The sequence below is a fragment of the Grammomys surdaster genome, unplaced genomic scaffold (genome assembly GCF_004785775.1).
Source record: "Grammomys surdaster isolate TR1022 unplaced genomic scaffold, NIH_TR_1.0 185, whole genome shotgun sequence".
NCBI classification, from domain to species: Eukaryota; Metazoa; Chordata; class Mammalia; order Rodentia; family Muridae; genus Grammomys; species Grammomys surdaster.
Genome location: NW_021604630.1, coordinates 16,319,258 through 16,337,952, shown reverse-complemented (window position 1 = coordinate 16,337,952; position 18,695 = coordinate 16,319,258). Strand labels below are relative to the sequence as shown.

At 38.3% G+C, this 18,695-nt stretch overlaps 1 protein-coding gene across 1 annotated transcript; it reads right to left on the bottom strand.

The window, feature by feature from the left end:
• Positions 1-359: 359 nt before the first annotated feature.
• LOC114621823 (disintegrin and metalloproteinase domain-containing protein 24-like) lies at positions 360-2,696 on the bottom strand. The gene has a single exon (XM_028768146.1). It carries the CDS (start codon positions 2,694-2,696, stop codon positions 360-362), a length of 2,337 nt encoding a protein of 778 aa, XP_028623979.1.
• Between the last annotated feature and the right edge of the window lie 15,999 nt (positions 2,697-18,695).

Here is an 18,695-nt window from a genome sequence, read left to right as displayed (position 1 = left end):
ATTGGAATCTCTCACACCAGGATGCTAAATATTACTATGTGGTAAATTTCATTAAATTTTAAGGATTATTTTGACAACTCATTAGAGTTTTCTGTTCTGTGTTGGTTGAAGTTGAAGAAGTGAAGCTGTTGAAATAGAGCTGCTACTCTCTCTCATCTGATGGGTTTAGCCTCTTCTTTCTCACTGGGTGGTTTAGCCTCTTCTTTCTCACTGAGTGGTTTAGCCTCTTCTTTCTCACTGGGTGGTTTAGCCTCTTCTTTCTCACTGAGTGGTTTAGCCTCTTCTTTCTCACTGGGTGGTTTAGCCTCTTCTTTCCCACTGGATAGTTTAGCCTCTTCTTTCTTGTCTGATTTAGTCTCTTATTCCTGACCTGGGGGTTTAGGCTCTTCATCCGCACCTGGAGGTTTAGCCTCTTCTCCTCCACCTGGGGGTTTAGCCTCTTCTTCCACACCTGGGGGTTTAGCCTGTTCGTCCACACCTGGGGGTTTAGCCTCTTCATCTGCGGGTTTAGTTTCCTCACCTGTGGTTTTAGCTTTTTTGGCCCCAAACAAGTAAAACAATATAAGTAAAACTACAACCACAATAATAACAGGTAATAGCCAACCTATGGTGTTATTAGATTTTCTTGAGCCTGTCTTTACCTCATCTTCAAAGTCTTTGTTTCCAGGAGAACCACTGTCAATACTTCCTCCACTGCCATTTTCCTGGCAGTGTGGTGGGCTCCAGCCATAATCACAATGGCAGTGCTGTTTATTATTGCAGACTCCTTTCATGTTGCAGGTCTGTGGTGAACAATCACTTGTCCAACTTGGCTTATCAACACATTTTCTGCCAATGCACACATGCTGTGGACCACAGTTTGTGCCATCTTTTATGTCACCCAGGTCAGCGATTTTCATCCCGAAATGGTAGTCAGTACTCCAGCAGGAAGCATCATTGAAACGAGTCCAGTGAACAGTATAATGACTCTTCAGGGTAGGAAGTTTTTTCACTCTGTCACACTGAATCCTCCCACAGAGGATATCTGAGGTCTCACATCTCACATACTCATTGTCCATGAGTCCACAGTTACCAAAACGATCACCACGAGTATTGAGTTCCTTATAGCAACTGTCAGATGCTTTCATGGCATGCTGGCCAAAAACTCTCTTGCAGTGGTCATCGTGGCTGTTACATCTTTTTTCATAGCAGTAGCCATTACCACTGCAAGAGGTCCCAGCCTGTACAAACAAATCTTCAGGGCACTCATGTGAAGTTCCATTGCACCATTCTGGAAGGTCACATTCATTCTCACGAGGTCTACACAGAGTGCCAGATGGCTCGAATTGGCATTTGCGGTTACAACATGGTCCTTTACTACATTTAGCTTTCGACCTCAGAGTACAGCTAGGCATACAACAAAAATCTTCTTTACAGCTTTTAAAGGATCCACAGTCACACTCTTCGCCTTCTTCGACTATATTGTTCCCACAGAACTTCAGTGGGAAGCTATCCGAAGAGTTGGGCTCCCTGTGCATGCAGCTTTTTTTGCCTATGTTTGCCCACAAGAATTCGTAACTACAGTTGCTGAGTTTTATGGAACTCTTCATTGTAGCAGACATCAAACATGGTTCCCCTCCACAAGAGCAAAACATCCCATCATGTGGCATGCCCACATTGTGACCTATCTCATGTGCCACAATATGTCCAATGCTAAGGGAATCCTCTCTAAAGAGGCTATCAACTCCACAATCAAATGACTTATTACATACAGTTCCTACATAGGCTATGCCAAAATAGTCACCAAAAGTATGATTCACAAAGAGATGTGCAATATCATATGGTATCTGAGAATTAAGGTTTGTTCTCTTCCATGTACAAAATGCTGGCAAGAGAGCAAATATATCTTGCACCGGTATGGGATTTTCGTCAGTCCAGATAGTAAGTCCAAGTAAATATACATGAATATCCACTGAAGTTAAAAAGAGATTTACCATATTCATAATCTCAAATACATCTTTTATCACAAGAGAAGTATTACGGTTTCGATAAAGGAATAGTCCATGGTCTATAACCAATGCCAGTTTAATATACAATCCATGAGACCACCATGTCTCATCAAAGACTTGCATTAGAGTGGACTTACCATTTTCTTGAAGTCTCACTTGCCCTGCTATTTCTTCATCTGTTAGTCCACATCTCTTGGGGTGTAATTGAGTTTCCTCACTGTCTATCTTGTAAAGTAGATGTTCAAATGTGGAAGAGAGGCTCTTGGGCTTAATTTCGTAAGCTGTGTCATTTATGTGTAATATTCCTTGAAAGCCCCCAAAACAGGTGGTAAGAGCAGCCATAGATTCCGGACCTCCATCCACAAAACCAAGGTAATAGCAGTCATTCTGGACAAAAGGTCTGTCCTCAAAGAGGACACCTTGGTCGCTGTATGTGAACACAGGGAGCTGTCTGGATATCAAAAAATTCTTGGGTTTCATGGAGATAACATGTCTCTGGCCTCCAAAGTGTAAGCTATAGGATATCCAGCCTGCAAGACTCATCTCTTTACTAGAGACAGTTACCCTCAAGGGTATTACTGTCTCTGGAGGGCCTTTGTATTTAGCACACCAAGTCAGGGTCCATACAGAAGAAAAGAGCAACATCCTCAACCATACCTGAAGGAGAGTGATTCTTGCATGAACCAGAGCCTTACTCATAGCCACCATGTCCTACTAGAGAGAGTAAACAAAGAAGGATGGGATGTGGTCCTGTTCCCCATGTACTTCCTTTGTCTTGACCCTTAGTAGTCTGTCTTCCAGAAAAGTGGCTCCATCATGGCAGGAGGACTTTAAGAAGTAGGAAAAAAAGAGGCAGAGATAAGAGTAGCTTCATTATGAGTTGACTAATGTAAAAGATTTTGTGTAATTATGCCTTAGCATTTGGATTAAGACATGATTTCATATTGTGCATTTAATTTGCTCTGTTATTTTGGTGCAGTACAGTCACACTCTGGGTGTTCAAAAGAACTACAGTTGGCTACAGGTTGGTAATGTCAGATTGATAAAGACACATGGGCTTTCTGTATCATTTCCTACATATATGCACACATGAGACAATATTTACATTAGTATTTAAATCAAAACTACATTAGCACAAATGTGAGAAAGCAACTTACTTTTCCAGAAAAGTTTGATTTATAAAGAGTCAACCAAAGAATATAATTTTTTTCATTTTTAGTGATAAATTATACATACCTCTTACCAAGCTTGTATAAAATAAAGTGCATGGTCCTTAACATCCATTTTTTTCTTCCTTTTCTTTTTTTAAAATTTATTTTTATTTATTTAATATATATGAGTGCTATATCTGCATGAACACCTGCATGCCAGAAGAGGCCATCAGATCCCATTACAGATGGTTGTGAGCCACCATGTGATTGCTGGAAATTGAACTCAAGACCTCTGTAAGAGCAGGCAGTGCTCTTAACCACTGAGCCATCTCTTCAGCCTCTAACATGCACTTTCATATAACAAATCCCTACTTGTTCTGTCTTACCCAGTTCTGTCAAATTGCAGAGTCAAAGGATTGGAATCTTCTGTAATGGGTACTGGAATCTTCTGTAATGGTTATTTTCATGTGATAAATCAACGAACAATAGTATAGTCAAATTGGGTGTGCTGTTTTGATGGATGTTCCTCAAATGCATTTATATTTGATATACTTATAAAAAGAGAACACTTTTTATTAAAAATAGACTCTTTCCTCATATAATATATCCCAATTATGCCCCTCCCTAGCATAACTGTCATCTGACAGTTTATCTGAGAGGCTTCATCAAACAGCTGATGGAAAAAGAAGCAGAGACCCACAACCGAACAGGCAGAGCTCAGGGAATCTTGTGGAAGAGCAGGGAGAAGATTGAAGGACCTAGATCTAAGCCCATAAAGGCTCGCTGAGACTGATCCACCAATCAAAGAACATGCATGAGATGGATTTAGGCCCCTGCTCATATGTAACAGATATGCAGATTGGCCTTCATGTGGGACACCTAACAGCAGGAGTAGGACAGGGGCTGTCTCTGATTCTGTTGCCTGCCTTTGGATGCCTTTCCCAAAACTGGGCAGCCTTGTCTAGCTAGCTTCAGTAGAAAAGGATGCACCTAGTCCTACTGCAACTTGATATCTGCAGGAAGCGTCCATTCTCTGAGGAGAAAAGGAGAAGAGATGGAGGTGAGGTAAAAGGAAGGGACTGGGATGAGAGGAAGGAGGGGAATCTGTGATTGGATGTAAAGTAAATAAATTAAGGGAAAAAAAAGAGAAAAAGGGACTGGAATGAGAAGAGGGAGAGAAGCTGTGATGAGGATGTAAGTAAATTAGTTAATAAAAAAATAAAGAAGAAAGTATGAAAAAGTTAAAAATTGCTAAGGATCAATTTCCAAATAGATATATCTGATAAATGTTAAAAATGCCTGTACTCATTTCACATAAAAGTACAAATATTGAAAAATTTGCCTCAACAATGCTGATCTTGAGAATCTGGCAGCAGCAGAGTCCCTACAGCCCAGCTTCCAATAACAACTAGTTTTTTATTTATTATGAAAACATGAGCCAGGCAGTGGTGGTGCATGCCTTTAATCCCAGCACTTGGGAGGCAGAGGCAGGCAGATTTCTGAGTTCGAGAGTTCGAAGCTAGCCTGGTCTACAGAGTGAGTTCCAGGACAGCCAGGGCTACACAGAGAAACCCTGTCTCGAAAAAAAAAAAAACAAAAAAACAAAAAAATAACAAAACAAAGAAAGAAAGAAAACATGTTAATTTACATAAAATGTAGATAGTACAATACACACTTGAGAAATACAAATGGACAAGATAGGTCTTAATGGTCAGTGTAGTTGACTGAAACAATGGTCTTAGCAATAATCTTCACTGTAGATTTGTGAGGGAAAGATGTATTCAAGCCTCTGTCACTATGAGTACTGCACATATAAACTTTCCATTTTTATTGACAACTGAAAGCATCTACAAGGTCCATGAGATCATTCAAGTGATGATACTAAGAACTGTTGGTCTCTCTACAAACTGATGGCCCAGACTCATTGCTAAAGACATCAATACAATTTGTTAAACATGAAGAAGTTGATCTACTGCATATATAGAACCTTCATCCCTATGTTCTGGTGTCTATGGCGTGCAAAGGTTCTTTGAAGGCTGCCACAAGAGAAAAATAAGCACCAACTCAACCACAAAACTTTGAGCTACAATCTGTCCTGCCTGCAAAATATTCTAGGCTAAACACAGTGGCAATACCTTGTAGGAGTAACCAATCGATATCAGAGAACAGCTTGTGGGAGTTGACTCTCTCCTTCCACTACTCTCTTCACCTTTCTCCAAGTTTTTATTGTGTTTAGCAAGCATGTAAACAACCCTCACAACACCTGCTGTTTAATTTTACTTCTCAAAGATTATTAGCTACAGACCTGTATTTATGCTATTATCATGATATCACTTTCTACTGTACTAACCACGTTTTGCATTTGATTACAATCTACTCTTTTCTCTAGGAAGGTCTGCAATGATAATCTTGCTGCTTGACCATCTTACAAGTTCTCATCATCATCTCTCCTGTTTACATACAAACTTTCGACTCCATCAGTTCACCAGCCACTGATCAAATTAGTCAACATACGCAGCTTCGTTGAGTTTTCTAGCTTTAGACATTCTTAGACTACTATGACAGTTTTTCTGGGAATATGAATTACCAAATCCTTTGAGAATGTTAGAGAAGATGAGGAAACACAAAATTCAAGAGTCTTCATCCCACAGTATAGTCATGAAGAAACATATTTTTCCCCAAATAGCCTCATAGTAATAACTTATAATTTGTTTTCCACAGTACTTCTTAAGTTTATTATTTTACACATTCTCAACAATGTGCAGGACTCTGAAAATTGCTGATTTTTTTCAAATTGTTACTATTGAACTTGCATCATAGTGTTTTAAATAAGAAAAATAATGTGTCTTTTAATACTTCTTAAGCACCAGGTACAATATTTTTCCAAGTCTTTGGTTTTTTGATGCACATAAGCGGCAGGAGATTTTTGGGAGGAAGATTTTATAAAAGGAACAAGAAGTCTTCAGTGCTTGGTGAAAGTAACCAGGTAGGACAGGAAAATTCCTTTATGACTTGCTCAGAACCCCACATAAGAATGCAAAGTCAATAGAAGGAATCTTTGAGGATAATGTGTTAAAAACTATAAGTAAAATCTGACATGCTGATACTCTGTTCATATCTATATTGATATATATGTATGTATACATATATGTATATATGTATATGTGTGTATATATACATATATGTATATATATGTGTGTATATACACACACACATATATGTTATATATGTATACACACACACACACATATATATATATATTGAATACAGGTATATTGGGCTATGAGTTTATATATGTTTATGATGGAAAGGATGTTTTACCAATGATATTGTTGACATATGTAACCCTTACAAAACTACCACAATTCATTCCTAAGACCTCACCTTGCAAACAGGTCACTGGCAAAGAAACTTGAAAGTTCATCCAGTTTTCTTATATCTTACATTATTTTAAACAATGACCACAGAGGCTGCAGGTTCTGAAGGATTGTGACATTTTCAGCAAAAGAATGTGCAGAAGAGGCTCAGTGGGGACAGGTGTTTGTGTCTAAGCCTGATCATCTACATTTGACCCTAGAAACCTATAGTAGAAAGAGAGAACCAATTCTTGCAAGTTGTTCTCTGACTTCCACACCCATCCTCTGCCACCCATCCCATATCTCTCTCTGTCTCTGTCTGTCTCTCTGTCTGTCTCTCTGTCTCTCTGTCTCTCACTGTCTCTCTGTCTTCCTGTCTCTCTGTCTCTCTCTCACACACACACACGCACACACACATACAGAATCATAAACACATACCTATGATGATGATGGTGGTGGTGGTGATGATGGTGGTGATGGAAATAAGTTTAAAAGAACCTGTACTGCCATATTAATATAGAACTCTTAACATTGTCTCCAGCATCTCCTATTCCAAGTTTCCTTAAACTCATCAGTCTGTGTGTCTTAATCATCACCTAGCCCTCACCATCATTTACAATCTACTTAAATATTTTATAAACTGTGAATAATAACACATTAAAAACAGATTATCCCAACCAAATAAAGGCAGAGAAATTAGAAATAGTAAGAGTCACTTGTCCTTCCCAAGATCTGAGCAACTAGAAAAGAAAGTGTGTGTGTGTGTGTGTGTGTGTGTTCATGAACTTCTGTCCTTTTGACCTAACCTCTTGAGTGACTTACCAGGAGATGTAGTGATAATATCTTTGTGTGGTCTTATTCATGACACATTTGTAAGAACTATTTTATAAGCAAAGATTCTACATGAGAACTCACATGACAAGTAGAACATAAATTCTCTCTTCCTTTGTCTCTCATTGGATTAAGTTCTAGATCCAGTTGCTTAGCAATAAGAGCCTCTTAGAGGGGGGTAGATAGAGGTTACATCCACAGAGAAGAAGGAGGAGGGGCGAGGGGATTGGGGGTTCCGAGGGGGTGGTGGGGGATGGGGTAAGGGGACAACATAGGAAATGTAAATAAATCATCCAATAAAAAAATAAATAAATATTGCATTTGCTTGAACAACAAAAAAAAAAAGAGCCTCTTAGAATATAAGACCATCTCAACCAAATCTTATTTCTACTTATCCTGACTTCTTTAGTCACGTTTATTGTGCTTTGCAATATGAACGTATCTTTCTGTTCTCTAAATGTGTATGCCCCCCCACACACCACACACACAGCATGGACATCTTTCCTTTAGAAGCCTTTCTCATACTGCTGTCCCAGCTTATTCCCACAACATTTAGCCATATCGTGGAGCACAGGAAGCACTTCAGGTTCCAAAGAAAAGTTCAAACTCATCTTAAAACTTCTCTAAGTAATCCACACATTAGTAATCATCTATACCTTTCTTCAGGCCAATGAATGATTCAGAGACATTTTTATATCTACATATAGATATGGCTTATCTATTATGCTATATTTTAAACATCAAAGCAGATAAAAACAGTATAGAAAAAGAGAGGTGAGAAATAAAGATAACATGCAAACAAATTTCATAGTTAAATGGACTATATGGCTGTTTTCTAAGTATCAATCAGAGGAGAGTGTGTTTAACACGTTGGCTAGAGTTAACTACAAAAACAAGATTAGCTGTTTATTATCTTTGAGCATCCACAGTACGATAGAGTGAGTTTGGTAAATCTGTAAGTTTGTTGTGTCCTGTGTATTACTTTTATTAGATTGTGTGTGTGTGTGTGTGTGTGTGTGTGTGTGTGTGTGAAATAATGCCACAGTAGGCAAAGGAGTTTTTTACATAATGCTATTTTATTTTATATAAATTGTATCAGAAAGCTATACAGTTTTGAATCTATGTGCACTGAATTTCAGAACACTCAGGTATGTGAAAAAAATAATGGACTTGAAAGAGAAAATTAAAATATAATAGTAGTAGGGAACTTTAATACTCATTCTCTAAAGTGGTTATAATCTCCCTGCTTATACACTGAAGGCCTAAAATCAGCCATAGGCCTAAAATCAGCAATAAGCCTGTCATACATGTATACTAACACCAAGTCTTGGGTCTCCGTGGAAAAACATTGAAACGGAGGGCTATAAGTTTTTATAAACAGGCAGCTTTTTTGGAAATTTACCAGCCTGAGTAGTCATAGACCTTGCAAATAGGTAGCCCTGGAGGATAATGCCAACTTAGATAAGGACAAGTAAATCATAGAGAGAGTCATAGTGACCTTTCCCCTGAACCTTCCAGCCAATACCATGTTCTGAAAGATATCTGTACTCCTCCCAAACACCCACGCTCCAGTGTCATCTCCTTCCCCACGTCTTGCCTTTTTGTGTTTATAACCCCTGTGTGAATAAGTAAAAATTATGATTTGATTTAAAAAAATAAATAAAAATAAAAAACAAAAAACAACAAGAAAAAGAAGTAGTCACTGATGAAAAAAGGTGTATGATTCTGTATACACTTTAAAAAATTTTTTGCAATAAAGTGAAAGACTGGTTTGACAACAGTAAAAAAATAAAGAAGTGGGTCTGGGAGAAGATGAAAAGGAGGTTGCAGTCAGAATATAGTGTATAAGAGAAGAGTAAAGAAAAAAATTAAAACTTTATGTAGAAAAAATAAGAAATTCCTTTTCAAAATGCAGGGCTGGAGAGATGGCTCTATAGTTTAGAGCACTAGCTGCTCTTTCAGGGGACCTGGGCTCGATTTCCAGCATCCTCGTGGCAGCTCACAACTGTCTGTAATTCCAGTTTCAGGGAATCTGATATCCTCACAGTCAGACATGCAGGCATAACACCAGTGCACATGAAATAAAAGTAAATCATTTCTATTAAGTGCATCCTGCACAAGCCTCACAACCTGAATCTGAGCCCCAAACCCCAAGGTGAAAGAAGAGAAAACTCCTGAAAACTGTGGATCTCCACGCTCGCTGTGCTCACCTCTCTCTCTCTCTCTCTCTCTCTCTCTCTCTCTCTCTCTCTCTCTTTCCCCCTCTCTCTCACATACACACTCACACACACGGCCATGTGCAGCAACATCATCATCATAATAGTAACAATACCTATTTTAAAAATGATAAACAGCCTCAGATTAGCAGAAGGAAAGAAATCACAAAGAAAGAATAAGGAAATAGAAAAATACAATAGGCCTTCTGGTTTGTGCCTTTGCCTGGAGCAGTCCTAGGGTGCCAGCTCTGCACCCAATCCCCCAAAACCCAGAGAAGGCTGGATTCCCAGGAGCTCTAACACACTCAGGAGCATAGACGGCATGTTTGTATTTTTGCTGCAGGGTGCTGAAGGAGCATGGTGACTATCAGAGCAACTGGTGAGACATGCTGATGCCAGGACAAAGAATGATGCTGACCTGTGTGCTTGCTGAGTTCCCTGACAATGATGACTGGGAAGTTGTATTGGACATATATTCCTGACCCACCATTGCTTACCTATACCCCTGAGGGGACAAGATTCCTTGCCTCAAGTTTTTAGACCTTGTGGAACAGAGAATCAAAAAGAGAAGTTATAATGACTCTTGTATTGTTCTTAAATGTGACCAATTATTCAGATTCAGTCATGGACTGGTCTAGAAATCAGTACAATATTGGAAATAACAGTCTACATTTGGAAGGCTGGATGTGCACATTGTCAGAGACATATTTGGAAGTTATCTGCAGTTCTCTATGATGTTATGTTAGAGATAAAGTTGGGGCAGGATCTGGATTTCAAAAAGGTGTTAGCACATGTGTTAAGGCTCTTTTAATTGTCAAGTTAAAATTACTTTTGTTTCTTCTATAGTATTTAATGTAAGTTGCATTGATTATACACCTTCTCATGTGTGTTGAAATCTGGCATGTCAGTTACAGAGGTCTATCAACTAGCTTTTGTTTTATTGCCCTGAGTATCACAAAACCTTGGTATTCTAAAAATAGCTTGCAAGTACTGGAAGAAATGAGTCAGGATTTAAGCAGAATCAAGAGAGTAGTGGGCTTTATTATTGCTAGTATAACAGCTTTAATTACATTAATTGCTAGCACTACTGCTTCCGCAATTGCTTTGATACAAAAAGTTAAGACAGCTATTTTTGTAAATAATTTAGTAAAAAATGTACTAATATGTTGAATATACTAGAGGATTTAGATGGGCATTTGGAAGAATGGATTGATGCTCTTTATCCTATTCAAATTATTGGAAGGAGGTTCAGAATTTAAGAGTAAGGAGTCATCTCCAGTGTCATGCCAAATACCATTGGATTCATGTTAGTTCTAAAATTTACAGTGGTAGTCATTATAATTAGGAAAATGTTTACAGACACTTACAGTGTATTTGGCATAATTCTAACAACTCTTCACATGTTTTAACTTTACATAGTAAGCTTATGAATTTCAAGAATGCGGCTCTGCTGAGTGTTGATATGGTAGATACTGTTGATAAAATTACCCATGGCCTGAGGTCAGTATTTCTATTTTGGTCTAGTTTCAAAAATGGCATATATAGCTTGATCATGCTAGCCTTTTTTGTTCTAGGAATACTTTTATTCCTGCCTATTGTGTTAAACCTTGTCTTTAATAACATCAACATGTTGGCAGCCAAAGTACATGGCTTGAACCTGAAAATGAACCCCCAGACAGAGTTATTAAAATAACAGGCTGGTAAACCAAGGATGGGTAAGATTCTGCACAGAACATTACCAACTTAAGACAGAAGTGCATTGCTTTTGATAATGCATACTCCACGATGGGTAAGGAAGGCATTCTTGTTAGAATGACCTAAGACAGGCTCAATCTTGTTAATGAAATTAAAAAGGGGGAGATGTGGAGAGCTTTTGGGGCCGCTAGGCAAGACTCTGACATGGACCAAGGACAAGGAAATGGGCTGCTCGGCAGAAATATGACATTGACCAAGGACAAGGAAGTAGGTTTCAGGCAGGAATCTAAATATTAGACTAGAACAAAGAAGTAATTTCAGGCTGGAATCTACATTTTAGGCTAGAACAAGGAAGTAGGCTTCAGACATGAAAATGACTTTGGGCTAGGACAGGGAAGTGGCTCAGATATTTTGGTCATCCTGATAAGTCCTTAAAAACAGTGATCATGGGAGTGTTCATGAAACTATGTTTATTGCCTTTCTTGTTCTTTGACTATTTGTGTTTATTGTCTTGCGTGTTGCTTGACTATTTGCATCTATTATATTGCTAGTCCCTAAACCTAAAAAGAAAAAAAAAAAAGAAACAAGAAATCTTTTCTCCCAGATATAAGTTGAAGGAAACCATAACTATTATCATAACTATTATGTAAACTACACAGTATGAGGTTCAAATGACATCCAGTCCATCAGTTTGTCAATTAGTACTCTACCATATTTTCTTATTGAGAGAAATGATTTTATTCCTGGATAATGTTTAGATTTTAGCTGTAATGCAACAAGAAAACCATGTCATTCACTCTATAAACACTCTCTCTCAATGTGAAACAACTTGAGTTTGAATATGAGATTAAAACTAGTCTTCAACCCCATCAGAAATCTGAGAATGACTTAAATATTACCTGAAAATATAGGGATCACAAAACACAGCTTCTGAAACTTAACCAATCTGTAGGACAGTTGACTACCTGGACAGTTCCCTCATTCCTCAAAACCTTGAAGCATTTGTCTTCTGCCTTCTCGCCAAGCATCATCTATCTGACAGACTTGCAAAGCAGAATTATTTGAAGGACTGCTGACTCTGTCTCAGCAAAGACAACAGTTGACTATTCTGCAAAATGCATCGTTTTCCTAGAGAGTTTTGTCTGTAGATGAAATGGGCAATTTCTGCCCAGCAGCTACCTTGCCACAATAAACAACCTCACTTGGAGGTTAAGATGCTCAATATCTTCTTTGAACCAATGAGGGAGTACTGACAGTATCAGGTATGTCTCACTGTCAAATAATTAACTAACATTAAATGTCAAAAAAAGAAAAAATAAAAATACAATAAAAATAATGATAGTTTTTTTTTAGGGAAAAAAGAAGAATCGAGAAACATTTTGTTAGACTAAAAAGAGAAATGCAAGAATACTAAAATAGTATGTTATAAAAATAAAATTAAAAATGAAAGAGGAAGCATTGTAACATATGCTTGTGAAATCCAAAAGATCCTAAGGGCCTGTTACAAAACTCATTAACACATTAACACATTGAATAAACCTACAGTAAATGAATAAAATACAAGAGATAGCCACTTATTAGAATTGTTTTATTATAACTATTAAAGCATAAGAATTGCACAAATGAATGGGTTTAACTGTGATATGTCCATATATGTATATATTATACATTTATCCTGTCCATACATATTTCTATCCTCACCTTGCCTTGCCTCTACTTACCTCCTCCCAGCTGACCTCTTGGGATTGGATAAACTGCCAGGGAATTTATCCCTGGAGACAACAGACTCTCTTTCTCTTTCAGCAGCTGTTGCTTGCCTCATCTTCATCTTCATGATGCAGCTCTTTATCTAGCAGTGGGACCTTGTGAAATTTTCTCTACTTCATATTGGCATGCCAACTGGTGATGTCACTATGTAGGTCTTGTTTAAGCAACCACATTGTTGACATTTCATGGGTATAGCTTCCCTGCCATATCTGGAAGACACTATATAACAGAAAGCATGTTGGTCCTTTGGCTTTTATAATCTTTCCACTCCCTCTCTCCATGATTTTCCCTAAGCCTTAGATGTAGGGGTTGTGTTAGCAATGTATAGGTTGGAGTTGGGGACCCTATGGTCACTTTTTCTTTGCACTTTAACTAGTTGTAGAGCTCCTTAATAGTCTCTATATGTTGCAGAAAGAAACTTACTTGATGAGGGGGTGAGAGCTACACTTATCTATGGGTTAAGGACAACTATCTACAATACAGTTAGAAATTACATTGATTTAGGAAAATGGTAGTAACAAGTTCTCTAGTGACTTTGACTTCTTCAGTCATAAGTAGTTGACTAAGTTTACAAAACCAGGCATGAATTCCCTTTAATTGAACGGGCATTAAGTCCAATTAGATAGCTGTTGGTTGGTCTGTTACAAATAGCTATACATTAACAAATTGAATAAATCTAGAGTAAATGAATAGAATGCAAGAGATAACTACATATTGGAATTGTTTTATTATAATTATTAAAGCACAAGAATTATACAAATGAATGGGATTAACTGTGGCATTTCCATACATGTATATATTATGCATTGATCCTGTCCATACATATTTCAAAAGTGCCACTATTGTACCACTGAGGATAACATTTGGAACTAGTCCGTGTTGTGTGTCAAAGGTGTCTCATCTAAGTAGGACTGTTCACTGACTTTCTGCTTTTGCAGCTTTTATAGTATCTTCTAATATTATGAGCTCTCATTCCCAGGTATAACTTCTAGTTAAGTTTGATTTTCTTGTGCCTGAGGTGTGTGGTGTCTTTAGAAACAAGGTCTTAGGTTCAAGTCATTAACTTCTTGAACGTAATATAATAAAGAGAGGATATAAATGTTAATGAGAACTACTCACATTTTAAGAGCCTGACAAGCTACTCAAAAGCAGAAAAAGACTGAGAAATCTCTTCAATTTTTTTATGTCCTTAACACATAAAATAATGTTTTGCAGTAATTTGACTTTGAAAACACAAATTATTCCAGTCTGTGCCTGAGCACTGAGCAGATCTTGGGCTTCACCTCTGCACCCAACCCCACAAAACCCAGAAGAGGCGGGGCTCCCAGGAGCTCTAAACCCAGCAGTATCTTAGGTAAAAAGACAGCAACACCCACCCCAAACAGGGAGTAACTGGGACTCAGGAATTCACTCCTGCCCCGGGGCAGTGGTTTCTTCCAGTCTGTGCCCGTGCACTGAGCAGATTTTGGGCTTCATTCTAACCCCAGCAGCAATACCCACCCCAAACAGTTCTAACACATCCAAGATAATAGGAAAGACAGGCTCCAGTCAGAGACAGCACAGGTAGCACTAAGGAGATCCAGATGGCAAAAGGCAAGCTCAAGAACATAAGCATCAGCAACCCAGGGTACTTGGCATCATCAAAACCAAGTTCTCCCACACTAGAAAGTCCTGAATTCCCCATATCACCAGGAAAGCAAGATTAAGTCCATATTTGCTCCCATGAGTATGTTGTTACCCCTTCTAATAAGGGCCAAAGCACCCACACTTTGATCTTCCTTCTTCTTGAGCTTCATGTGGCCTGTGAGTTGTATCTTGGATATTGCCAGCTTTTGGGCTAATATTCAGTTATCAGTGAGTACATACCATGTGTGTTCTTTTGTGATTGGCTTACCTCACTCAGGATGATATTTTTTAGTTCCATCCATTTACCTAAAAATTTCTCAAATTCGTTGTTTTTAATAGCTGAGTAATATTCCATTGTGTAAATGTACCACATTATCTGTATCCATTCCTCTGTTGAAGGACAGAAACTGAAGGATGGGCCACCCAGAGATTTCTCCACCTGGGTATCCATCCTTTTGTGAAGTCACTAAAGGTAGACACTGATGTGGATGCCAGGAAGTGGATGCTGACAGGATCCTGATATAGCTGTTTCCTTGGAGGTCTGCCAGAGCCTGAAATATACAGAGGCAGATGCTCACAGCTAGCCATTGAGCTGATCATGGGGTTCCCAATGAAGGAGTGAGAGAGAAGACTGAAGAAGGTCAAATGGTTTGTGGCCCCATGAGGAGAGCAACAATACCAAATAACCAGGGCTCCAGGGTCTAAACCACCAGCCTGGGAGCACATAGGGAGGGACCCATGGCTCCAGCTGTATATGTAGGAGAGGATGACAGTGTCAGGCATAGGTGGGTGAGGAAGTCTTTGGTCCAGTGAAGGCTGGATGCCCCAGTGTGGGGGAAATTGTGGGTGGGGAGGGTGGGTGGGGGCATATCCTCATAGAAGCAGGAGGAGGGGGCATGGGATGGGGGTTCCTGGGTGGGGGAGTGAAAGGGGATTACATCTGAAATGTAAATAAAATATCCAATAAAAAAGTTTAAAAAAAAAAAAAGAAAATCACTTCTAATGATGATAGAGGACTTTAAAAAGGACATAAATAACACTCTCAAAGAAATTGAGGAGAACACAGGTAAACAGGTAGAAGCCCTTAAAGAGGAAACACAAGAATCCCTTAAAGAATTAAAAGAAAACAGAACCAAACAGGTGAAAGAATTGAACAAAACCATCCAGGACATAAAAATGGAAGTAGAAACAATAAAGAAATCACAACGGGAGACTACCCTGGAGATAGAAAATCTAGGAAAGAAATCAGGAGTCATAGATGCAAGCATCACCAACAGAATACAAGAGATAGAACAGAGAATCTCGGGTGCAGAAAATGCCATAGAAAATATTGACACAACTCTCAAAGAAAATGCAAAGTGCAAGAGTTCTTAACCCAAAACATTCAGGAAATCCAGAACACAATGAGAAGACCAAACCTAAGGATAACAGGTATAGATGAGACTGAAGATTCCCAACTTAAAGGGCCAGTAAATATCTTCAACAAAATTATAGAAGAAAACTTCCCTAACCTAAAGAATGACATGCTCATAAACATTCAAGAAGCCTACAGAATGACAAATAGACTAGAACAGAAAAGGAATGCCTCCTGTCACATAATAATCAAAACACCAAGTACACAAAACAAAGAAAGAATATTAAATGCAATAAGGGAAAAAGGCCAAGTAACATATAAAGGCAGACCTATATGAATTACACCAGACTTCTCACCAGATACTATAAAAGCCAGAAGATCCTGGACTGACATCATACAGACTCTAAGAGAACACAAATGTCAGCCCAGGCTACTATACTGAGCAAAACTCTCAATTACCATAGATGGAAAAACGAAGATATTCCATGACAAAAACAAATTTACACAGTATCTTTCCACAAATCCAGAATTACAAACAATAATAGAGGGAAAGCTCCAATACAAGGAGGGAAATTATACCCTAGAAACAGCAAGAAAGTAATCTTCCAATAAACCCAAAAGAAGATAGCCACGCAAACAATACTACCACTAACAACAAAAATAACAAGAAGCAACAATCTCCTTTCCTTAATATCTCTTAACACCAATGGAGTCAATTCCCCAATAAAAAGACATAGACTAATGGACTGGATAGGTAAACAGGACCCAGCATTTTGCTGCATACAGGAAACCCACCTCAGTGACAAACACTACCTTAGAGTAAAATGCTGGAAAACAATGTTTCAAGCAAATGATCCTAAGAAACAAGCTGGAGTAACCATTCTAATAGAGAATAAAATCGACTTTCAACTTAAAGCTATCAAAAAGGATAAGGAAGGACATTTCATACTCATCAAAGGAAAAATCTACCAAGAGGAACTTTCAATTCTGAACATCTATGCGCCAAATGCAAGAGCACCCACTTTCATAAAAGAAACCTTACTAAAGCTCAAAGCACACATTGTACCTCAAACAATAATAGTGGGAGACTTCAACACCCTACTCTCAGCAATGGACAGATCATGGAAACAGAGAAATACTGAAACTAACAATAGTTTTGAACCAAATGGATTTAACAGATATTTATAGAACATTTCATCCTAAAACAAAGGAATATATCTTTTTCTCAGTACCTCATGGTACCTTCTCCAAAATAGACCATATAATTAGCCAAAAAACAGGCCTCAAAAGATACAAGAAAACTGAAATAATCCCATGCATCCTATCAGATCACCATGGACTAAGTTATAACTTGCAGGGTTTCCAAGTCACTCGATTGTCCTTTCACCTCCTGCTCCTCCACTTCCTCTCCATCTTTGTCCTCCTCCACTGTCTTCCTCCTTCATCTTCTCTTTCCCTCTTCCTACCAACCTTTATTTCTTCTCTTCCCCTTCTCTGCCCAATCACTGGCTCTAGCCTTTATTTTAAAAATTAAGGTGGGCAGAAGGTTCACTAGAAGTCACCTGTGTATGGATTCACTCCTCTGCAGCGCCTCCCAGGAAAGTGGAAGTAGCATCACAATACAAGACAGCAGGAAATAATGAAACTCAGGGCTGAAATCAACCAAGTAGAAACAAAAAGAACTATACAAAGAATCAATAAAACCAGGAGCTGGTTCTTTGAGAAAATCAACAAGATAGATAAACCCTTAGCCAGACTAATCAGAGGGCAGAGAGACAATACCCAAATTAATAAAATCAGATCTGAAAAGGGTGACATAACAATAGAAACTAAGGAAATTCAAAAAATCATCTGATCCTACTACAAAAGCCTACCCTCAACAAAATTGGAAAATCTGGATGAAGCAGACAATTTTCTAGACAAATACCAGTTACCAAAGTTAAATCAGGCCCAGATAAACCATCTAAACAGTCCCATAGCCCTTAAAGTAATAGAAGCAGTCATTAAAAGTCTCCCAACCAAAACCAGTCTGGGACCAGACGGCTTTAGGGCAGAGTTCAGACTTTCAAAGAAGACTTAATACCAATTCTCTATAAATTGTTCCACAAAATAGAAACAGAAGGAACACTACCCAATTCATTCTATGAAGCCACAATTACGCTCATACCTAAACCACACAAAGACTCAACAAAAACAGTGAACTTCAGACCAATCTTCCTTATGAATATTGATGTAAAAATACTCAATACAATTCTTGCAAACCGAATCCAAGAACACATCAAAACAATTATCCATCATTATCAAGTAGGCTTTATCCCAGGAATGCAGGGATGGTTCGATATATGGAAATCCATCAATGTAATAAACTATATACAAACTCAAGGGGGGGAAAACCACATGATCATCTTACTAGAAGCTGAGAAAGAATTTGACAAGATTCAATACCCCATCATGATAAAAGTCTTGGAAAGCTCAGGAATCCAAGACCCATATCTAAACATAGTAAAAGAAATATACAGCAAACCATTAGCCAACACCAAACTAAATGGAGAGAAATGTGAAGCAAACCTGTTAAAATCAGGGACTAGACAAGGCTGCTCACTCTCTCTCTACCTGTTCAATATAGTACTTGAAGTCCTATCTAGAGCAATTAGACAACAAAAGGAGGACAAAAGAATACAAGTTGGAAATAAAGAAGTCAAAATTTCACT

Bases quoted from the DNA above. Each gene is read 5' to 3' on its own strand.
- LOC114621823 (XM_028768146.1), bottom strand. From the start codon at position 2,696: ATGGTGGCTATGAGTAAGGCTCTGGTTCATGCAAGAATCACTCTCCTT.